Here is a 25,530-nt window from a genome sequence, read left to right as displayed (position 1 = left end):
CAATTACTCGGCGAATATGAGTTTTGCGGTTCGGGCCGATAAATGACAATTTACAGCTTGCCAACCCTTCTGTGTAGTACTTTAATTATAATATGTGTGTGTGTGTGTGTGTGTGTGTGTGTGTGTGTGTGTGAGCTATTTCCATTTTACACTACACGCATCAGTTTTTTCTGTGTGTTGTACACTGCAATCACGCTTATTACTTGATGATAATAAAAATCACCTGAAAGTGAATAGCTGAAATCAAGCATTTTTTCGTACTTGGTGGTAATGATCTTCTTTGTTTTTAGAAATCTGATGGTTAAAGTACAAAATATCAATCGAAACATAAATTCTTACTTTTACTGTCAATCGTGAAGTTTCCAGTGCCGCTTATAGGCGACTAGCTGGAAATAGCATACGTATATGCTTAAAAGTTTATTGTTTGGTCAAAATTTATCACAAATTTCCTATTTCAGTTTGAACAACTTATCAAAAATGAATTAAGTTGGCTAATTACTTATCCTTAAGACTGTAACATTACATTCTATAGCACACAACAAGAACAAGTACAGTGCGTTTCATTATGCTTTATGATTCCCTATGGGTATACTCAGTGTATCAATTAAGTATTTAATATAGTGTTTTCACAACCATAATTGCTATAAAGGGCAAAAATAAAACCACAATTAAAATGAATACGTACATTCGTTAAGTAAATCTTAAATAGACTTTGGAATGTTTACATTGATGTATCGTGTTTCAGTGCTCTATTCCGCTTACTACAATCGACTAAATACTGCTTAAATAATCCTAGGTGTGTAGGAATAGGATTAACAATGATTGCGATATTTTTTCCTGATTGAGGAAAATAAATATAATAAAACAGTCGTCATTGCGGACTGACATGATTTGGACTTATTATATTAGTATTGAGTTGTTCGAGTACACGAATGATATAAGTGAGTCTATGAATTAATGAACACATTAATTGATTTGTTTTCAGTTTAAAATTATTTATTTATCGGTCCATAAAGGATTTATCCAGAAACGATTAAGAGTCTACAAACACATGCATTAATACTGGAATATTGATGAAATGTGGATTTTTTAAATTAATAAAGGTAAGCATTATAACTTTTCCTTATAATTATCTGTATTTTAATAAACAAAAAAAGCAATCCAATATATTTTACACATGTTAACGTATTTGAAAGTCAGTTGAATTTGATTACCTATTACCAATCAATATTGGTTGTTTTGAATTGCCTTCTTGAATGAATCATATCTTAAGCCGCTAAATTATTGGAAATTATTCGTCGTTGATGACATGCTATATATAAAACAGACTAAGTTGTTAAATAAGTTAATTATTTTTTTCTAAACGTACATTGTATAACACTTATAACTATATTTTGTTTATTATTACTCATTTGATGTTTTTTATAAATAGACTAATAAATAAATAAACAATGTTAATGAAGATTAACAAATGTAGATATGATTTCCGTTACAGAAAACGCTGTGTAAACAGGATGATATTTCAAATATTAGCTATTCTTTGCGTCACTCGATCATGTTTGGCAGGTAGGTAATACTTTTATTTGCCACACGATATATTATTGGCATAACAAGGCATTCGATAACGCTTTTAAATATCCCTATTCAAAACAAGTAATCCCTGTCACAAGTAGTTTTCAAAAATGTATATTCTTACCTAGCCTTACATTACCTAATCTACTACCTAGCCTAAGGCCAGAGTTTTTTATTTTTCGTTTTACGGGAGCGCCGTACCTAAATATTGCAAAATCCAAATAAGAAAAAGATTCAAATTCTTAACTTTATTTTTAGTTTTTCCACCGCCCGTTCTTCGATATCCGATGAAAAATAAAATTTAGTATTTTTTAACCTTACGCTAATTTAACAACAACAAAAAATTATCGCGAACAATTTCCAAGATGGCGGAAGATGGCGTTTATTGCTAATAATGTTAACTGAAATATGTTTCATTGTTTTGTGATATCGAAAACAATACAATATATGCCATAATGAAAATAAAACTTGAAACTTGCTAATCTTCATCATCTAAACGCTTGTAAGGAATATGGCTGCCTTTTACGAAATTTTAAAGTGGATTTAGTTTGAAGGCTGATACGGTTGTTCATAAAATCGTGGCGTTTGTCATTTTGTGAAATCGGAATTAAATAACTTGAAATGATCGAGCCGCATTCTTTCAGAAACCTGAATACGATCCCTCTAACAGCTGTGGCACAACACTATTATACAACAGGCAGTATGGAGTACAAAACAAGTGTGCATAATTTCAAAATATGTATTGTATAAAAAAATCGAAAAAAAAGAAAACATATGGAAAATCTTTTTCTTATGTTCATATCCTCCTCCTGGTGCTTATTTTTGAAAAAAATCCCGTGAAACGAAAAAAAAAATGGCCTAACATAACCTTGCCTCCTACGTAGCCTCAACAATAGCGTCTTTTCTAGCATCTTACCGAGCCTCTTACCGAGCCTCTTACCTAGACTCATACCTAGCCTCTTACCTGGCCTCGTACCTAGCCTCTTTCCTGTCCTCGTACCTAGCCTCGTACCTAGACTCTTTCCTGTCCTCGTACCTAGCCTCTTACATAGCATCTTACCTAGTCTCTTACCTAGCCATTAACCTACCCTTTTTTCTAGCAACCTACCTACCCTCTTAAATAGCCTCTTATCTAGCCATTTTCTGGCCTCGTACCTAGTCTCAAACCTAGCCTCTTAGCTAACCTCTTACCTAGCCTAATACCTTGCATCGTACCTGCCCTCTTACCTAGCCTCATACATAGCCTCTCACCTGGCCTCGTACCTGGCCTCTTACCTAGCGTTTTACCTAGCCTCTTACCTGGCCTCGTACCTGGCCTCGTACCTGACCTCGTACCTAGCCTCGTAACTAGCCTCATACCTAGCATCTTACCTGGCCTCGTACCTGGCCTCTTTCCTAGCCTCGTACCTAGCCTCTTATTTGGCCTCGTACCTGGCTTCTTACCTTACCTCGTACCTAGCCTCTTACCTGGCCTCGTGCCTAGCCTCGTACCTAGCCTCGTTCCTAGCCTCTTATCTAGCCTCTTTTTTGGCCTCGTACCTAGACTCGTACCTAGACTCTTACCTAGCCTCCTGCCTAGCCTATAACCAGGCCTCGTACCTGGCCTCGTACCTGGCCTCTTACCCAGCCTCGTACCTAGTCTCTTGCCTGGCCTCGTACCTGTCCTTGTACCTAGCCTCTTACCTAGCCTGGTACCTAGCCTCTTAACTAGCCTCGTACTAAGCCTCATACCTAGCCTCGTACCTAGCCTCGTACCTATTCATATTTTTAGCTTTAAATTGCATATACTCGTACGAGCCTTTTTCCTAGTCTCTTATCTAGCCCCTTACCTACCCTCTTACCTAGCCTCTTTTCTGGCCTCGTACCTAGCCTCGTACCTAGCCTCCTACCTAGCCTCTTACCTGTCCTCGTACCTAGCCTCTTACCTAGCCTCTTACCTAGCCTTACACTACCTACATTCTTACCTACCCTCTAACCTGGCCTCTTAACTAGCCTATTTCCTAGCGTTACATTATCTTTCATCGTACCTAGCCTCTTACGTAGCCTCTTACCTAGCCTTACATTACATATCCTCGTACCTAGCCTCTTACCTGGTCTTTTACCTTGCCTCTTACCTAGTCTCCTACTTAGTCTTACATTATATATTCTTACCTACACTCTAGCCTGGCCTCTTACCTCGCATATTTCCTAGCCTTACATTACCTATCCTCGTACCTAGCCTCTTACCTAGCCTTACATTACAAATCCTCTTACCTAGCCTCTTACCTAGCCTCCTACTTAGCCTCACATTACCTATCTTCGTCACTAGCCTCTTACCTGGCCTTACATTACATATCATCTGACCTAGCCTCTTACCTAGCTTCCTACCTAGACTTATATTACATATCTTCGTACCTAGCCTCTTATATGGCCTCTTTCCTAGCCTTACATTACCTGTCCTCGTACCTAGCCTCTTACCTGGCCTCTTACCTGGCCTACTTAGCCTTACATTACCTTCATTTTAATCTACCCTCTAACAAAGCCTCTTACCTAGCCTATTTCATAGTTTTACATTACCTATTCTCGTACCTAGCCTCGTACCTAGACATTCAACTGGCCTCGTATCTAGCCCCTTACTTTGCCGCCTATCTAGCTTTACATTACCTACATTCTTATTTTTCTTCTAACAAAGCCTCTTACCAAGCCTTTTTTCCAGCCTTACAATACCTATCCTCCTACCTAGCCTCTTACCTGGCCTCTTACCTAGCCTCTTACCTGGCCTCTTACCTAGCCTCTTACCTAGCCTTACATTACATATCCTCTTACCTAGCCTCTTACCTGGCCTCTTACCTGGCCTCTTACCTAGCCTCTTACCTGGCCTCTTACCTAGCCTCTTACCTAGTCTTACATTACCTATCCTCTTACCTAGCCTCTTACCTAGTCTTACATTACCTATCCTCTTACCTAGCCTCTGACCTAGCCTTACATTACATATCCTCTTACCTAGCCTCTTACCTGGCCTCTTACCTAGCCTTTTACCTATCATCTTACCTAGCCTCTTACCTAGCCTTACATTACCTATCATCTTACCTAGCCTCTTACCTGGCCTCTTACCTAGCCTTACATTATATATCCTCGTTCATAGCCTCTAACCTAGCCGTACATTACATATTCTCGTACCTAGCCTCTTACCTAGCCTCTTACCTGGCCTTGCATTACATATCCTCTTACCTAGCCTCTTACCTGGCCTCTTACCTAGCCTCTTACCTAGCCTTGCATTACATATCCTCTTACCTAGCCTCTTACCTGGCCTCTTACCTGGTCTCTTACCTAGCCTCTTACCTGGCCTTATACCTGGCCTCTTACCTAGCCTTACATTACCTATCCTCTTACCTAGCCTCTTATCTAGCCTTATATTACATATACTCTTACCTAGCCTCTTACTTGGCCTCTTACCTAGCCTCTTACCTATCCTCTTATCTAGCCTCTTACCTAGCTTTACATTACCTATCCTCTTACCTTGACTCTTATCTGGCCTCTTACCTAGCCTTACATTACATATCCTCGTTCATAGCCTCTAACCTAGCCTAACATTACATATCCTCGTACCTAGCCTCTTACCTAGCCTTACATTACATATCCTCGTACATAGCATCTTACCTAGCCTCTTACCTGGCCTCGTACCTAGCCTCTTACCTAGCCTTACATTACCTATCCTCGTACCTAGCCTCTAACCTAGCCTTACATTACATATCCTCGTACATAGCCTCTTACCTAGCCTCTTACCTGGCCTCGTACCTAGCCTTACATTACCTATCCTCTGACCTAGCCTCTTACCTAGCCTCTAACCTAGCCTATTTCCTAGCCTTACATTACCTATCCTCGTACATATCCTCTTACCTAGCCTCTTACCTGGCCTCTTACCTAGCCTCTTACCTAGCCTATTTCCTAGCCTTACATTACCGAGCCTTTTACCTAGTCTATTTCTTAGCCTTACATTACCTATCCTGTAACTTAGCCTCTAACCTAGCATTACATTACATATCCTCATACATAGCCCCTTACCTGGCCTCTTACTTAACCTTATATTACATATTTTCGTACATATCCTCTTACCTAGCCTCTTACCTGGCCTCTTACTTAGCCTCGTACCTAACCTATTTCCTAGCCTTACATTACATATCCTCGTACCTAGCCTTTTACCTAGCCTTACATTACATAACCGCTTTCATAGCCTTTCACCTGGCCTCGTACCTAGCCTCTTACCTAGCCTTACATTACATATCCTCGTACCTAGTCTTTCACCTGGCCTCTTACCTAGCCTCTTACTTTGCCTCCTACCTAGCCTTACATTACCTACATTCTTACCTTCCCTCTAACAAAGACTCATACCTAGCCTTTTTCCTAGCCTTACATTACCTATCATAGTACCTAGCCTCTTACCTGGCCTCGTTCCTGGCCTCGTACCTGGCCTCGTACCTAGCCTCTTACCTAATCTCATACCTAGCCTTACATTACCTACATTCTTACCTTCCCTCTAACAAAGCCTCTTTCCAGCCTTTTTCATAGCCTTACATTGCCTATCCTCGTACCTAGCCTCTTAATTGGCCTTGCATTACATATCCTCGTACATAGCATCTTACCTGGCCTCGTATCTGGTCTCGTACCTATCATCTTACCTAGCTTCTTACTTAGCCACACACACAGCGTCTTACCTATCATTTTACCTATCCTCGTACCTGGCCACTTTCCTAGCCTCTTACCTAGCCTCTTACCTAGCCTTCTACATAGCCATTTACCTAGCCATTTACCGAGCATCTTAACTAGCCATTTACCTAGCCCCTTACCTAGACTATTACCTAGCCTCTTGCCTAGCCTATAATATAGATTTGTACATGGCCTCTAATCTAGCCTCTTACCTAGCCTCGTACCTAGCCTTTTACCTGGCTCGTACCTTGCCTCGTACTTAGCCTCTTACCTAGCCACCTACCTAGCCTCTTACCTAGCCTCTTACCTGGTTTCGTACATGGCTTCGTCCCTAGCCACTCTCCTAGTTTCTTACCTAGCCAAATACATAGCCTCTTACGTAGCCTCTTACCTAGCTTCTTACCATGCCTTTTACCTAGACTCTTACCTAGCCAATCACCTAGCCTCTTATCTAGCATCTTACCTAGCCTCTTATCTGGCCTCGTACCCGTCTTTGTACCTAGCCTCTTGCCTAGCCTATATATAGCCTCTTACCTAGCCTCGTACATGGCCTCGTACCTAGTTATTTACCTAGCCACTTTCCTATCCTCTTACCTACCCTCTAACCTAGTCTCTTACCTGGCCTTGTACATGGCTTCTTACCTATCCTCTTACCTACCCTCTTACCTAGCCTCTTACCTACCCTCGTACATAGCCTCTTACCTAGCCTCTTTTCCAGCCTCTTATCTAGCTTATTACCTAGCCTCCTATCTAACCACTTACCATGCCTCTTACATAGCCTCTTACTTACCCTCTTACCTATCCCGTTACCGAGCCTCGTACTTAGCTTCTTACCTAGCCTCTTATCTAGCCTCTTGAATAGCCTCTTACCTAGCCTTTTACATAGCCTCTTACCTGGCCTCGTTTCTAGCCTCGTACCTAGCATTTTACCTAATTTCTTACTTAGCCTTACATTACCTGCATTCTTATCTAGCCTCTTATCTAGCATTTTATTACCTACATTCTTCCCTAGCATCTTATCTAGCCTTTCATAACCTACATTCTTACCTACCCTCTTATCTAGCCTTACATTACCTACATTCTAATCTAGCCTCTTATCTAGCCTTACATTACCTGCCTTCCATTACCTACATTCTTATCTAGCCTCTTATCTAGCCTTACATTACTTACATTCTTACCTAGCCTCTTATCTAGCCTTACATTACCTACATTCTTACCTAGCCTCTTATCTAGCCTTACATTACCTACATTCTTCCCTAGCCTCTTATCTAGCCTTACATTACCTACATTTTTACCTAGCCTCTTATCTAGCCTTACATTACCAACATTCTTACCTAGCCTCTTATCTAGCCTTACATTACCTACATTCTTATCTAGCCTCTTATCTAGCCTTACATTTCTTACATTCTTACCTAGCCTCTTATCTAGTCTTACATTACCTACATTCTTACCTAACCTCTTATCTAGCATTACATTACTTACATTATTATCTAGCCTCTTATATAGCCTTACATTGCTTACATTCTTACCTAGCCTCTTATCTAGCCTTATATTGCCTACATTCTTACCTAGCCTTTATCTAGCCCTACAATACCTACAATCTTACCTAGCCTCTTATCTAGCCTTACATTACCAACATTCTTAACTAGCCTCTTATCTAGCCTTACATTACCTACATTCTTATCTAGCCTCTTATATAGCCTTACATTACCATCATTCTTATCTACATACTTATGTAGCCTCTTATCTAGCCTAACGTAAGGTACAATACTATTCAATAATCATTTACAGTATGAAAGACACATTTGATACGGAAATGTGGCTATTCGTCAAAAGTCACAAAAGGTACTTTTGGTCTATGAATAAAATCAAAGCCAATTTAGAAAACAACAACAACAACAACAATTTTGAATATAAAATTCAACGCCAAATCCGATATACGGCTTAACGCAAAGTTTTTCAAAGTACGTATGATGGATGCAAATTTTATCACAAATTCGAGTAACGCGTACTTTAGTTTCATATTTGATGCACACTAACATAGAGTAGCTATTTTGTCACTTCCCCTGTCAAGCCCGTATGTTCTTCAGATGAATAGATCGTTTTGTCATATCCAATATATAACTTCCAATTTGGTAGCAGAGTAACTAAATGAGAATCTGCTTTCATGTGAAATAAAACCTACAAATCAAACTTGATACACGTATTTTCAGTTATATACCATGTCGCAATACATTTTTGCCGATTATTTGAATAAAACAACAACATAAAATATATTAATTACATGCTTTTTTAAAATTCATGATTTTCCAATCCTTTTTTATTTTAGTGACGGTGATAATAAACGAGAAGGAGGTAGACTGCAATGGACATTGTGCTTGCTGTGAAGGAGGGAAGACTGGATGTGTATTCGCTGATGGAAAATCTGATTATTGTTCTAAAGGATGTGTAAACACAATATACGGACACAGATGCAAAAACTCATGTCCTCTTAACTGCAATACTTGCGAAAAAAGCGTTGGCAGGCCGTGTTTCACTTGCAAGGATTCGTTTTACGATATAAATAGTGCTTGTAGCATGAGATGTCCTGTTTGGTGTGATGGTCCTTGTAATAATGACGGAACATGTATTACATGTATATCCAATTTTGAAGGAGCTAGATGTGATACCAGGGAAATACGGTGAGGACTGTTCTATGGACTGCCATTATCAAAACTGCCGTTGTAAAGACTTGAATGGATGTGATTCATGTAAATCAGGTTTTGCTGGTACCTTTTGCATGGAATGTGTAGCTGGATATTATGGAGCAAACTGCAACATAAGTTGTTCTAGCGGATGCAGAGGTGACAGTTGTATGAAAAATGGAGTATGCATTGAATGCATAACTGGATATTATGGCGAACAATGCAAAGACATGTGTTCTAAGGGTTGTAGTGGTGAAGTTTGTTATAGAAATGGGACATGTGCTTGTACGGATAATTTTAGAGGTACATATTGTGACGAATGTGTTGTAGGGAAATATGGCGAAAATTGTCAAAATGAATGCAGTTTTGGTTGTTCTATATTGTCTTGCGGCAAAGAAGACGGATCATGCCTTGATGGATGTAAAGATGGACTCTATGGCATCAATTGTTCTCAGAAATGTACTGATATTGACAGTAAGTGTTTGAAATGTAGCCAGCTTGGTGGGACGTGTTTGATGTGTAACAAAGGATTTTACCGGAATGAAACAGGAACTTGCACCACTTGCAATAGTAACTGTAATAATGGAGAGTGTAATCCTGAAACAGGCAAATGTATAAATGGCTGTGCAGAACGCTTTTGGGGAGACAAGTGTGACTTCAATTGTAGTTCAAAGTGTGAAACGTGTCAGCAAGATTCAGGAATTTGTTATTCGTGTACAGATTTTACTGTTCATGGACTGTATTGTAATACATCATGCAGCAGTCTGTGCTTTGAACGCAAATGCGAACTAAAGACTGGCTTTTGTTCCCTTGGTTGCTCGGGAGACTTCTTCGGACATCTATGTAACACCAAATGCCCTGAAAATTGTCTTCGAAGTGGTGCAGAAATGAGCTGTGATAATAATGGTCGCTGTAACAATGGTTGCATCGATGGTTTTGAAGAAACTGACTGTACAGGTTAGAAAATATTCATTGTCAGCTAATACATGTATGGTAATAAAGTTACATTTTCTTTAATTGTGGCAGACATTTGCTTCGTTACTTGCGTGCTTCATTAAGTTATTACATTCATACTTAGTAAACTTATAATCATACAAATTGTCTGTATTTGTATGACAGTTTTATTTGTGACATTGCCTTAATGTATGATTTTAGTAGCAGCGCTGCCAGTGGGCCCGCCAGTAGGTGCTATTGTGGGGGGTCTAATTGGCTGTCTTGTAGTCATCATTGGTGTTGTTGTTGCAATACTCTTCTTTCGACGAAGGTATATACATATTACTATTTTCGTATCTGAACTGAATATATTGCATAGTATGAATTCGTTCGTATCAAGGTGTGCTCTTCCCTGTACCTGTAAGTATCTATTCACCTTTACACCCTTACCTGACATGCAACACATTTAGATAAACGTTATTCATGTTGCTATACTTAATTGAAACAAGTTGTCACTGACCTTACTGTTTCCAAAAATCATTTTCATGTTTTCAGATCTATTCGCCTACCTTTCTCGGATAAAAGCAATAGAAATAGTCATACAATAATCCAAGCTAACATTACGGACGAAAATGAATGTAAGTACAAATACAATTACCTTATCCACTTTGGTTGAAGAACCATGTCGTGCTGTTTTATAAATTTAATGCAAGGAACAGTTCGCTGTATAAAATGGCGTGAATTGGTATTAGTGTTTGTTTATATAAATCGCTCTCGATTGAAAACAATTTGAACTGTCAGTACCACTAGCAAATGAACGGACATATTACAACGAAGGACAGATCATGAGAGAATCTAAAAAAACAAACCAAACTGGTACCCGGCCGCTAGCAAGAATGCCAGTTTCCGTCAAGCAGCATGAATCTGCACGTGTGGTAACTGCATCCGAAAACGAGATTGACCTGGAGATAGGTAAGCTTAGGGAAGCTTTCTGTTAGATTTGAGGTTGAAATCAATTCAAACAATAATTCTGTTAGTCTCAGATAAATTGCAAACGAGTTGGATGAATTGTTAACATTTCTGTTACTAATAGGCCGTTGGTAAATTATACACAATTTTTAGACAAATGTAAGAAACGAGTAACACACAGAGAAAAGATAGTCGATAACAAGGGAGTATTCGTAAGAGTTTATTGCGGATGAGCACTGTTAAGTTTAATTTGGAAAGTATACATAATTTAACGTGACCTTCATATTCACTCTATTTAGTTAGTGTATTGTGTTATACAGATGACGAAAAAAATACGGGTCTTGACAAGTCTTCCAAAGACAATCAGACGTACTATAATGAACTTGGCTCATCAACTAAGAAGTCAAAGATACCCATTGATCAACTCGTCAAGTATGTGGATGGAAAGAGTCCTGAGGCGTATAGTGAAGAATTTGAGGTATATTCCAGGAACAAGTGTTTACCTATGGTTACTAGTATTAGAATAACATTTGCATACTTGTAATACTAACAGAACATTACCGAAATAGTTCAATGTTTATTCATTATGACTAGCGAAGACGTTTGAATGGGAACTCTCATGTTTTTTTGTAAAATGCACTTTTTTTGTGTATGACAAAATAAAGTGTGGCAAACCATAAGGAGTGCTAAAGCTAATTTGTTGACGGCTGGAACTATTCAACAATTGTTGATATATGCTCACATTTCGTCTATGATGTCCAGGATTTTGAATAGCGTTAGTAACGCGTTTCAACAAAAAGCTTAAAGGTGAAGTTATTCTTATGTGTGTGTATGAGTCCTGTTGTTTGAACATTTTGATACTTGAATGTGACACTCGTATATAAAATCAATGCGTACACATAAATAACAAACATATCTTTTGAGTGATCAACTTTAAACTACTTATCTAGTAATGCATTGATGGAAAATATTATTTACTGATAACAAGATTGTAACCGTGTATTTAATAGTTGATAACGCACCAATACTTAATGACTGGTGGGTCCCTAAGGATCTACAGTCAACAACTATCGCCTCATTAGGTAGGAAAACTGTGTGTTCTGCACCCCTCTCAAATAAAACGCGGTATCCTTTATAAGAATCATTGTTTCCGATATGAATTGATCCTTTTCGGTTTAATTGAAACAATTGCATTATTAAAGGTACATCATATTTGGAAGTAAGAAACTTTAAGTGTATTTTTGTAGTTATAATATTAGTATTTTCAGATGCTTTCACGGTTAAGAGTGTTGGTGCCTGAACATGAGCGAATCCCTTTAAGTGAAAAACAAGAAAAAGTAATATGGGGTTAATATGGGGATATAGTATGTATTCCGCCAAATACGTTTATTGAAGTCATATTTTTGTCTTTTTTGTTTTATTTATAAATGCGTATGTTAAAGTATCCCTTGTTTACAGAACTTTTCTCGCGGTCTAGTGAAGCCATATGTGGAATCTCAGAAGAAGGAGAACATGAGTAAGAATCGATACAAAGGCATTTATCCATGTAAGTGTTGACCATTGTTATTTCATAGTGCAATTGTTTAATCTGACAAAAGCTACACATACTTGACGGTTCTATCTTTTGACCGTTGATACTGAAGCAATGGAAACGAGGTGATAGCTATTTCTTAAAGATTTCAAATTGACTATAGTAAGTTCGTATTAAAGTATTCTATGAACTGTCTAAATACGTATCGTTAACAATCGTAAATTGCATATAATTTTCCAATTCTATAACAATGTATTATATACTGATTTAAATTACATCATTTGCTTGTTTCATTTATCCATGTACGTAATTGGCGTTGTAATTGATTAATTTGCATGAGTGGTTTGACTGTTATATGAATAAGTCGAATCCACTTATTTTTTATATTACTTAGAAAATAAGAATATATTTATTTTAAACATTAATATTTGAAACCATTGTTGTTTTCCTTTCATTTTAACCGTTTAGATGATGACTCGAGGGTAAAGGTTAGAGGTAGTGGCAGTTCCGACTACATAAACGCAAGCTTTATTAATGTATGTAAAGTTAAATAGTATTGTAAAATGTTTAAGTGTGTTTTCCTTATTAACACCACACATTAATTTCCATATCGGAACGGTAACAAGTAGAATGTGCGTATCTATAGATACCATGAGGATGACTAACTACGCTATTCACTTAGCTACTGCACGCTATGTATTAAACGTTTTCATTGACAACATGATACAAACACATTTACGTCACTTGGAACGATCGTGATTAAAATAATATTCTCACACTAAAGCGATTGAGTATAACTTTAATAACGCGGATAGTGACTTTTTACTCATATAAGTGTTTGTGCAGTACAAATACTTCGTAGTTTAGTGGGCATGCACTCGTACTGTCAAATGGAAACATGATGTATTCGGGACTTCCTTGTCCATTGTGTTATTCAAAAACGTCATCACAATACCGAATGACATAGTGTTTAAACCTTGATACAATAACAGATAACAGATTATATTTAATGTATTCAATTGCACCGTTTCAGGGTTATAAAAAGCCGAAGCAGTATATCGCCACATTAGGTAAGACGAAAAATGAAATATTAAACCCATATCACGAATCCAGGTGTCAATTTGTATAAGAACATTTTGTGAAAACAAATAGTTTCGTTATTTAAATGCTTGAAATTTAATACATGGCATTATTCTCACTCAGTGCATGATTTCAATGGTTTAATAGCCACTCGGTTTATCTGATAATTCAAAAAGTTCGATATTATGACGCATACATACTGTTGAACACAGCATACCTGAATAAACCCATTCACACAACTTTAAGCAAAATTAATGTATATTTTGTCTTAGCTTCGGGGAAACCATTTAAATCACTAAGCACAAAAAGTAGATTTATTTAATGTCTGTTTCCATATAATTTGAGTCCAGTAACATAGTAACCCATTAAACAGATGGCATTAACCAATGGTTGTCCTTCTTATCGTTTGTCTAAAGGGAACGATATAATAATTAGATTTATTTATTCCAAATTTATTGTACTTATTTAACTTTTAATTTAATGTATTCGTGGTATCATTTAATTTGTATATAAACATTAAATGATATCGGCGTTTTACATACTTCCGTTCTAGGTCCGATGTCCAATCAATTAGGGGATTTTAGCTTATTTTGGAGAATGATTTGGCAACAGAGGGTTGAGAAGATTGTTATGGTTACCAACATGGTTGAGCACAGTGTAAGTATAAAACTAAAAAAAATGGCAAAGTACTCTAGATGATAACGTTATGAAGAAATAAGCTATTAAAGTAAAAACACAAAATAGCCCTTTGCATATCATGGTTACAATTGTGCAATTATGTCCTTTTTGTCATTACAATATAATTACAAATATATAAGAAAAATATATCGAACACAAATGTGTATGGTCGATATTTTTTTTTCTAAAACTCTAATTTCTTTTATAGTCTCTAACATGTTATGTCACATAATCTTTAAAATGTAATGTTGTAAATGTAAGTATTCTTTAAGATATTAAGACAATGTTCTCATAGGCCCCATGTCAATACAAATCGTAAGGTTTGACTTTGTAGTCGTCACTCCGTTTTTGGCGTAAGCTGCGTTTCAATTAATGTATCGTAAGGACGTTTATCATGTAGACTCTGCCCGTAAGTTAAAGGTTGAACTCGAGCACTTTTAAGGAGAGTAAGGTTTACGACTATGAAATATTATTGAAACAGGGACCATGATCTTTCAAATGGTATGTCACATGTTATTTTAGTCTTTCAAATATTATGACACATGGTTTATGTTGACTTTTAACAGTTTTCGAGCCACATGTACATTTCAGCCACGTGATCAATCCGTGTATAATATTCAAATCTTTTCGTTTTTCGCTTTAACATCTGACTTACTTACTCTTTTACAAGAACACTAAATCACTGTCGTTGTTTTAAATGTATGAATACGCCTTATGTAGTCGTTTCTAATAAGAATTTCACTTGCTGACGTATGACGATATACTTGTGGGAGTAAACATGTGTATTTAAGTTTCTAGTTACTGAAACTACTATTATTATACTACCATTGATTATCGATTAAACCTTAATTGAATGGTGTACGTTGGTAACGAATGAGGTTATGCTATTTCAGTCTCCTAAATGCGAGCAGTACTGGCCGAACCCTGGCACAACTAAGAAGTATGGTGATATAATGGTGGAGAACCGCTCGGAGGATGAGTTTGCCGAGTTTACTAGAAGGACGTTCACAGTGACCCTGGTGAGCCGACATAATATACATACCATTGGATGTCATTGAGTCTGTTTTAATGGTTCTTGAAAATAGAGTGCAATTTATCGTGTACTAACTGGCATTGGAATAGGTACATCTATGACTACTGTTTCAATGATAGTTTCCGTCAAACAGAAGCTGCAATTTCACGGCGCGTATTGTGCGCTTTCGGAGAATAGGTCGTCCAAGGTTTAAGTAATATTTTATTTCAACACAAATGGAACTCTTCCAAGTTTACATGTTTATAAATATCGTTTATCTCAAAATTATCTCAAAATGAAATCCGATAACATCATGTGAAAATACCTCTTATACAAAGTTAACTCTGGTCTATGCATTTAATTCACTTTTAAAACACGTTTTTCTAGTTTTATGGATTAAATTTATTCATATTACATAATATGGTGAGAATATCATCTATGACGTGAAATGAATAAGCGCTTCTCGAAGGGTAAATGCCCAATTTCTAAAGGTGTATTGTCAATATAAAACCGCAATGCCTCCACAAGCTCATTAAACTTGCATGTTTGACTTAAGTAACTTTAACGTAAACCGTCTTTCGGGTTTAAATTTATAGATTGCCTATCCTTATTTTAACAAAGACGTTTTTATAACATGACAAAGACTTAATAATATGCCTTTTTATATTTCACTGATATATTTAGTTATATTTCTCTGCTAGATTTATTTATAACTTATACTGAGAGACTGTGCACGAGTTATTAAAAAAAAATGGGAATTTCACCTGTTTCATTGTTATATAAATTTATCTTTTCTGGATATAAGTATTCTAACCACAAAGTAAATTTATACGAAAGACAACAATTTCAGATATTGCAATCACATTATGAAAGTGGTTTCGAATATGAAATTAAGGCAGTATGATGTTAAAAGCTAGATACAGTATTAAGTGATGAACACAATAAAACAATTCGTTCGTGTTTTTTAATTCAGAATTTAATTTGCCTTATAATCACCCGCTCAAAAGAACATTTAGATGGGTATAGATTTGGCGTTTTCCGTTCTTCCGTCCGTCTCTCCGTCAGGAGTCATTACTATGGACAAATGTTTTTAAAGTATATGTCTATTGTGTATTAACACAGGGCGCTGGTACACACGCAAAATTATTCTTTCTCGGGTCATTCATGCAATTGTTATTGACAATTGCCAATCCGGAGCCATTTCTAAGTAACAGGAATTCATAAAGCATATCTGAGAAGTGCATATCGATAGTGTGGTGGTGCACGTGCAATATGTATTTAGATCAGGTCAGTAACACGAGTTAGTTCCATTAACGAATGAAAACAGCTTATCCTTGTCCTAGAGTTTCCATCCATATTTTCAACCTCATATTCGAAATTCCTCTCCATGTAAATCAAATTTAAGGACTTTAAGATGTATCTTTTACTTGGATTCTTGAAATGTTTAATTCATTGATAGTGAAATTCCTACGTTGGGGATATTATTTGTATTGTTAAATTTGATAAACAATTCGTGTTCACACGAACTCACACATATAATGAATCATGCAGACAGTTTGAATTCGCAAATCAATGTACAGCGCCAAGCCGAGTATCCAAACAATAACCAAGAATGAGTTTAAGGGCGCACATATTAAACTTCAATGCTCGATTATAAGATAAACAAAGGAATGCTCACCATTCAACCAAGCAATATACATCAGTTGATTAAGTTTGTGCTTGTGTTTAACAGTATAGAGAAGAAGCAACTGAATTTAAATACTATTTCATAAACATATTAAAAGTATCGTACTTGAACCATCACATATCTCAAGGGTACCGAAGCAAGGACGTTGCACCATTTGCACTTCACGTGTTGGCCTGACAAAGCGATACCCGACGATGTTACTGCGATGATAGAGTTCCGACAACGGGTTCTCAGTACTCAGAGTCCACTAAATGGACCTACGGTTGTGCATTGCAGGTTCGTAATTGTATAAACTATCAACACTCTACTAAATGAGAGCATATTGGCTTTCTCGTGACCGAACTCATTTTTGAACTTTCAACAAAAAAAACTATTCTTAAATGACGTATTTTAGGAATTGTATTGATAAATAAAACGAATAATGATTGTGAAGAATATTTGTTTTCCTCTGTCATTAATTAAACGTGTATTTATTGTATGTGAAATTAATGGGGATACTAATATTGTATTAACTGGGAATAGTTTGCAGTTCGAGCTTCCCCTTTTTACAAAGAAGTTAACGTTGTAAAGATAATAATGTATCTGTTTTAAAAACTGCTTTCCACGAGTTTGAAGTGGCTCTTTAGCATATGACTGTGTTTAATTCTTACTTTAAAGCGCTGGCGTCGGACGAACAGGCACATATATTGCCTTGGACATCTTGACAAAAGAAGGTGAGGCTGAAGGAGCCATTGACATTGCGGGATGTGTCACCAAAATGCGCAAGAATAGGCCAAATATGGTTCAGACATTGGTGAGAAATTATTTGTTCCAAAGTAAACTCTGATTTTGCAAAACACCAAAACGAAGCAAATTTGAAAGGATTTTGATTTTCCAATCGCTTCAATACCCTCAAAATAAAAGTCAAGACACATTGTGCAGATGTGATTGACACTATTGGGATATTGTTAACTGAAACCAAATGTGTAAAACAATATCAATAAGTAAATACTGAAAAGTCGTGCTGCTTTGCAAACAGGAAGAACATCTACTACTAACGATGTAAAATATTTGTCATATTTTCGTTTCAGGGGCAGTATCAGTTTCTACACACCGCCGCGGTTTATTCACTTACTTTCGACAGCAAACAAATCAGGGGAGAGAACTTCAACCAGTACATGAACAAAGTCACTACACAAGAACTGAACAGTCTGTTTACGGTAAACATGGTTAAAATGAAATTGATCACCGTTGATAACACATATTTGATACGTAATCCATTGTTCTTTGTGTACTCTATGAAGGTTATTGGACTGCGTCCGTACTTTATTTCTACTAACTGTCCACTATTTGGAGAATGGACTGTCCAATAGTTTAATAATGGACAACAATGGACAGTTATTAGAAGTAAAAAAATGCTGCGTTTAACATACCATAGAACCAGACGATAGAACCTTGACGTGTGTTAAAAAACTAGTTTTTCTTGAAAATGCTATCACAATTGTGAAAAACTTTGCACTTATGTAATGAAAAATAGCTTTAAAACTTTTTAATTTAGGTTAAATAAATAATTATAAAGATGATATGTTTAAACGTTTGGCTACTGAGCTTGTTTCTTTAGTTTTCCATACAAATATTGTTCATAAAATTCCGATTTATAGGTTGTTACAACTCAATGTGCAATGGAGAAGTGAGGTTTGCGGTTGGGGAAAAGAAAAAATGTTTATATTTGTATGATTTTTATCTTAAATAATAATTAATATAATATTTCACAATTTATATGTTTTTAAACGCATTTTTTATTTGTCCAAGAGCTTGAAAATTTTTAACGTATTTATTCATGATTTAAACCTGTTTACATGTTTTAAGTATGAGTAACGCTTCAAACTGTCATTTATGTCAGCGAAAGACAGCCTGATCACTGAGTGCCTCGGACTATTCTTTCTGACAAAATGGACAGTTTTCGGTCTTTTACTTTAGCATAAAAGAGAGTCTATTTCAATATGTGTTGCCAACATAATTACCGAGGGTTGGCTCATCTGTTTTGTTGGAATGCTCATTTTTATGATACTTTCATGTTTTCATTACAAAAACCGACAGCACCTAATCTTATTGAAGGTTATACATGCTCTGTGTAGCTGACATATCTAACTGTTCTTTGAAGCATATATTTTGCTTTGCATCAATATTTTGACGATTGATTTTTTAGCAACTGCAGCACACGGTCGAGAAACGATCAAAAGATGAAGCAGAAGCGGTTGAACGAAATAAACAGCACCTGAATAAAAACAGAGCAAATGCTGATATCCCGGGTAAGTTGAAGATATGTGTTGATAGTGTTTCAAATAATTTGTAAACAATATTTAGTCCGAATTATTATTTGACACAAATAACACATTTATCAGAAGGTAATAACTGTCTAATCACCAAAAATGACGTTTGACTTTATAAATATACAAATCTCGGTATCACGTAATGAAACAAAATAATCAATTTTAAATCGACGTCCTGTCTTTCCAAAGCTGATATTGATAAGCTTGCTTTTGTTCAGGAAACGAAAACAGAGTCCGACTTCATCTGAATTTAAAACCAGGAGCTTCAGACTACATCAATGCTGTTTATATTCATGTAAGCATCCTCCAATTTTCTATATGTTATTTGTTAAGTAGATTAAGAAACACATATCAATATTAATTGAATTATACAGGCAATTTATTACGAAATGAAATTGAACATCGCCTGATTATATCACAAGCAAAATTATTTGATTTTTTTAAACATGTCGGTGCTTTCTCCTTTTAATACTTAACGTTGTCATCAATACAATGCTTGTCATAAAGTGTACGCTGTTCCCGCAGTTATATGGATTATATTCTCTCGTTTGTTACAGAGCTTCAGAATCAAGAAACGTTACCTGGTAGCGCAGACTCCACTTCCAGAGACAATCATTGATTTTTTGACGCTTGTTGTCCAAGAGGGCTGTTCGTGTATCGTCAGTTTCGAAGCTGATATGGACAAACAAAAGGTTTAGTGTACACTGTCTACGATTGTATCGCCAGATACAATACATAAATATTCACGAGTTATCAAGCTCTTAAATCAAAGAAATAATATGATATAAATATATTATAATCTATGTTTATTTAATCAGATAATGTTCACTTCAAACAGGCGTAGGTTACTCGTCGAGACCGAAAACCAAATACGGCACAGTTGAATGTATATAATGTTTATACCAGCATGTTGAAATTAGTTTTAGAGAGCAGTACAATGCAATTTAGATTTCATTGAGATCTCCTATTAATTACACTTGTTGCAGAATATTGGAATGTATTACCCTTTGGCAAACCACGACGTTTTAAAGAAGGGAACGTTTCAAGTCAGTAGCTCAAGGGAGGAAAATAAAACATTCTACACAGAACGAACATTGACAATACAGCACAAAGGGGCAGGAGTAAGTACTAACAAAAGTTGACTCACTCACTGGACAACTACCTATCATACAAACATTGCTATGCCGAAACTATTTTAAACTTTGGTGTATACGTACTATGTTACGAGTGTAGAAATCCGTATTCGTTGTAACAAAAGCCTCACTATTCATGACACTATTTTTGTACTAGTACATCATCTCAATATTCAATATAAACTGCTAGATATACGCACTGAAGTGCAATTGACATTGGATCATGTCAAAACAATAAAATAGTCTAACGTGTAGATAATTATCGTTTCAGAATAGCACTTATCGATCCATTCCACATCTTCAATTTACTGACTGGGATGAAATGAAGAATATTCCAAGATCAACAGCAAACTTTCTGTCATTTCTGAACGTGATAGAGAAAGTCGTGAAACAGCAAGATGACGGACCGATTCTGGTCCATTGTTTGTAGGAAATACGTTTCAATTTTGGTTTTCATCGTTTAAACTTTTAATTAATATCAATATGATGATTATTTCAATTGCAATTAAGCTTGTGAGCAAAATGTCGAAATGAATCCTAAACAAAGGCAAAAATTGTTCAACATAAGATTGCAATATTTTATCCAAATAATTCTCGTGGCATAAAAGGAAGCCAAGATCTTTATATTCCGTTTCACATTTTATCTCCATGAAGAATAGAATCTGTTAGAAATATTGCATAACCGCATGATATGTAAGGGGTATAGAAATATACTTACTGCTTGTAATCTTGTCTCCTTAACAAAGTGATGGTGCGGGCAAAAGCGGCCTGTTCTGCGTGGTGTCGTTGCTTCTCACTAAAATGGCCGTGGAACATGAAGTCAGTGTACTCAACGCTGTAAGGAAAATAAAAACCACACGGCGGCTAGCGATCTCCAATCAGGTGATACTCCTCTTATCAATCTAAATGTAACGCACAATATATATTATAAATGCAAATATCGCATCCTTATTATTCGTTCGACAAACGCTACGTTGTTAAAAAGCATTGATGGGAATGGATCACTGTTTAATGAATTGTTTCCGTTTTATATAAGCGACGGATACCAGTATTAGTTAATGGTCCGATGCGTTCGATCATTGTATAAAAGAAGTACGCATGAAGTTGAAATTATCGAAATCTTTTTAACGGCAGTTCATAATTTGTGTTTTCAGGAACAATTTGTGTTCTGCCATGGCTGCGTATCGGAGTATCTTCGTTCGTTCGAAGTGTACGCCAACTTTCATGAAGAAACTTGAAAATTTTAACTTGTTGTCCAGACGGCTGATGAATGTAAAACTGGAGACAAATTTAAATACAAACAATGCATATAAGTACGTTGTGCATACCATTATACAAGTATCTACTAATATGCAATTATTTGCAAGATGTCAAATGTAAATAAAATTGAATTTAATCCAATATTGTACATGTATTAATGAAATCGGAATGGATTTTTTTTATCAACAATATTTATTCTCTAACGTTTAAAACAGCCTGTATGTAGGTGTATGATGTTTATCTTTGTAAGTGTGTTTGATATTGCAACATAAACAGATAATTCGTAAGACAGGAACTTTGTAAGGATATGCAGTGATATTTTATCTTCATAATGTTGTTTTCCTACTGTACTCTATTTTCTATTACACAATCGAGTGCTGATGGCGCTCTTTATTATAAAAACAGAATGTAAGCAGTAAAATGTGGACATTTACATAGCATATAGCTTAAATGCAGCTGTTGCTAGCTATTAAACAGAATCCTTCTATTAAGTATGTGTCTATATACATATTGTGACATATAATTAAGAGCAAATATTCAATACAAATATGTCATAACAAGTTGGTATTATTTAAATATATCCTTGTCAAAAGTCATAGACATGTCAATTTTACATTTCCCGACAGCAGGATTTTTCTTTTCGACTGATACATTGTCATGTTTTCATATCCATATCCATATCCATGCTTTTTTATCTCTAATTGTGATTAAGATTTCACCAATAGTCGGAGTTTTATTTCATATTCATATCATTTTGTCGTATATCCATGACAATTGTTTCTTGTAATTCTCTTTATTAGTGTTAATAATTATGATATATACTTGTTTTGTAATGTTTTATACGCAATTATGTCATCAAGACAAAGAGCTTACGTCCACCTTTCTCAGATCATAACTTTCAGTTAAACGTTAGAAAAGAAAAATGGAGTTAAAAATCTTAGTTTAACATTGTAATATGGCTTGTGCTTGGACCTAACAAAATAGTTTGTAATTCTTATTGCACAGCAATCACGATGTTGTTGGTATGTTTTGTTCAGCAAATATTTAATGGTAATATCATATGAATGTTGACAATAACTTTTATACATCTAATTTATCTTTTTCCATGATTGTCTTAAATACTCAGTTTACAGATATTCGATTTGAATGTGTTAGCCTTCTTTCTTTTAAGTCATTAAACTTGACAGTAATAACATATTTTCATATCTTCTATTGCTTGTTCTTCTTGTGCCAAATAAGAATCATGTGCAGCATGCGCACCAGCTTCCTTATGGGAAAAGCATCAACTAATTTACACAATCACAATATTAACATACAACTCAGGTAGAGGAAATGATAAAACTGTGTAATAAATTTAAAAAAAAATATATACCCCGTTTTATGACACAGAGTAAATGCCAATGACATAGAACACAAAAAAACAAAAACAATCACAAACCAGAAAAATAGAACAACAGCACAAAACTTCACAAATAACACTACATATATATTATATATAAAACACTAGGTGTGCTTATCAAGGATTGTAAGGTACCGCCTTGGAACGGTCAGTAAATTTCCTGGAGGTTTAAACTAGTTTGTGTGCACAATTTCACTGTTGTCCCAACAATCTCGAATAAAGTAAAATCGTACGTGGTAAATCGTATCAAAGTAACCTCGATAAAAAGGATGGGTGCCTATTGTTTGGAATGTATTCGATTTAAAACTGATTTAACGTGAAAGAAACATTGTTGAATTGAATTGTATTCACTGCAAATTAAGGAATGAACACATCAACTTTAAGAACTTCTTTTAAATCAATTAGATTTAATTCGGCTTGATCAAAACGAATCACATAACTTTTAAACAAACAAATATTGCTTATTAATTATTCTTTGATATTAAAAAGGGTTCAATTAAGAATTTATTCTGATTTTTGTGGTGTCATGCAGTATGAACGCTCGGCCGCTATTTTGCATACGCACAAAAATCAGAATCAATGCTTATAGTTATATTTTTCATTTCTATTTGTTTATTTGTTCGCTCGAATAGTGTTTGAGAACAAGTCTTTAATTAAAACAAATGGGAAAAAAAATGTGTAGAGCGAATGTAAAGGGTAAGAGCACTTTTCGCCCTTGGTGTTTTTTTTTATCTTCCGCATTATAAATAGTCCATTTGCAGAAAAAATCAAACAATCAAAGATTGTTTTAATCATTTGGTAGTTTCTGTAAAGTATGTGAAGGTAATAATGATTTTGTTGTATACGTTCATTTTAATCAAGATAACTTTCGATATATTTTAATTCCTGTTTTACATATGCATGACCTATCTGAGTGGGCAAAAAATGTGGCCATGCTGATTTAATGGATAACTTCCAGTTTAAGGTAATTATACCGCATAGATATTGAATTGTTGTGAAGTGCTAGTCTTCTCGAATTGTCAACATTAAGACGTTTGTTCGAACTCGCGAAAAAAGATGACATTTTGACAGTCTCCAATCAGTTCATGTTTTTAAATGTAGACGAAGATATTGCCTAATTCTATCCAAGAAAGATATTCATTGGAATCCGATAATGGATCATACATTCATCCTAGAAAGAAATCGCCGAACTCAGAATCATCAGCCATGTTTGTTTTGACAGTTGTTGCAGACGAACCGTAGTAAAAACCGCGTCAATTTTAATTTGCTTTTATTATTTGTTCAAAGCGTGTTCTTTTGTTATCAAAAGCAAAATCATATTTTTCAAATGATATTTATAGAAAATAATGCCTTTCATTTAAATTCTTCGTAGAACATAAAAAATACATGTTAACAAGCCGGAATTCAACGGAACATGTGCCCTGCTATATTTAGCAATAAAGTAGATCGTAGTAAGATCACTACGCGCGGTTATTCAGCAGCGCTTAATCAGAGCGTTGCTTTTTTGCCAAACTCCGCCAACAAAGGTCACGAAAGGTCGACCGATTCATGCAAAATGAACTAAACCTTTAATCGTTCAGAAAATCAAGTACGGATGTAAATATATAACATTTGATAAAGTCTTTTTGAAGTTAAAAAATAAAAAGCTAACAATTTTTTTTTGTCTTTTTAAATGGGACGTGGATATTAACATATCCTCAGATCGACTATATTCGTCCCATGTAACCATCTCCCTTCATAGTATCAAGCCCAGATCAGGTCAAATAGTTCGAAACAGGGGACAATGACAAAATAGTTGTCATCAACTTTCTTGTGGATGGTCTGCAATTGAAATAACTTGCTGCCTTGTGAACGCCGATAACACCATTCTCTTCTGTGTTAAATCATTTTTTTATTAAACTTTTAATTATGGGCTTGTTTTAAAACAATATAATAGTTATTCGCATTCACTCGTTTTAACTAACCCCTTGTTTAAAAATTGTCTTTAGTCGACGTGTACATTAATTTGTTTTTCAATTTACACCATGTTTATAAGAGTATTCTTAATTTTCATCGTGCTATCGTTTTGAAGATCAACATTTAAGGATGCACATTCAATACTTGAACTATTTCAAAGCTGATTCACATCCTGATGTAAATGTAATGTATGCTGAAGGCTTTAGGACGAGACTATTTTGCTTCTTTTATTTTTACAAAAAAAAACAAACGGATATTGTTTGGTGTACTCTATTCAGATTATAACATATACTAAAACAAATGCATATTTTATATCAATTTTGTTTTAAAAAAAAGTTTTGAATACAATTCTTGATCCTACAGTATTATGTATTGGTAAAACAGGGCAGAAAAGGATATATATAGCGTCTACATGGCAATTTGCTCACGAAACACGGTCACCACTCAGGCGAATAATTTATGATGTTTAATGGCACATACTCAGTGAAGGCGTGAAACTCTAAAACACCCCATTATAAAGAGGCGTGAAAATCTAAAACACCCCAAGATCAATCCGTTCGTCACTATATAAAGAATTAAGAGAGATAGATGCAAACCGTGCTGTTAGAAATTGGGCCTCAAATGTTCGAGATGTTTTA

The 25,530-nt window shown here is 35.6% G+C and overlaps 1 protein-coding gene and 1 long non-coding RNA gene across 2 annotated transcripts in view; both read left to right on the top strand.

Moving 5' to 3' along the window:
* The first annotated feature begins 898 nt into the window (after positions 1-898).
* On the top strand, positions 899-8,868 carry LOC128205735 (uncharacterized). The gene is made up of 3 exons (XR_008256320.1): positions 899-1,103; positions 1,496-1,566; positions 8,588-8,868. It is a non-coding gene; the product is annotated as an uncharacterized LOC128205735 (long non-coding RNA).
* Positions 8,869-8,994: 126 nt separating this feature from the next.
* LOC128205727 (receptor-type tyrosine-protein phosphatase alpha-like) overlaps positions 8,995-25,530 on the top strand; it is a 42,361-nt gene continuing 25,825 nt past the window's right edge. Inside the window, exons 1-14 of the mRNA XM_052907639.1 lie at positions 8,995-9,899; positions 10,098-10,206; positions 10,431-10,513; positions 10,677-10,847; positions 11,165-11,322; positions 12,303-12,390; positions 12,844-12,911; positions 13,409-13,445; positions 14,009-14,112; positions 15,027-15,152; positions 16,960-17,108; positions 17,490-17,625; positions 17,903-18,031; positions 19,021-19,123. Coding sequence (XP_052763599.1) covers positions 9,038-9,899; positions 10,098-10,206; positions 10,431-10,513; positions 10,677-10,847; positions 11,165-11,322; positions 12,303-12,390; positions 12,844-12,911; positions 13,409-13,445; positions 14,009-14,112; positions 15,027-15,152; positions 16,960-17,108; positions 17,490-17,625; positions 17,903-18,031; positions 19,021-19,123 — 2,323 coding nt within the window. The 5' untranslated portion in view covers positions 8,995-9,037. The remainder of the gene's footprint in view (positions 9,900-10,097; positions 10,207-10,430; positions 10,514-10,676; positions 10,848-11,164; positions 11,323-12,302; positions 12,391-12,843; positions 12,912-13,408; positions 13,446-14,008; positions 14,113-15,026; positions 15,153-16,959; positions 17,109-17,489; positions 17,626-17,902; positions 18,032-19,020; positions 19,124-25,530) is intronic.

Source organism: Mya arenaria, chromosome 10 (genome assembly GCF_026914265.1).
Source record: "Mya arenaria isolate MELC-2E11 chromosome 10, ASM2691426v1".
Taxonomy (NCBI): domain Eukaryota; kingdom Metazoa; phylum Mollusca; class Bivalvia; order Myida; family Myidae; genus Mya; species Mya arenaria.
The sequence above is the reverse complement of the archived record's forward strand: the minus strand, read 5'-3'. Positions and strand labels throughout refer to the sequence as shown.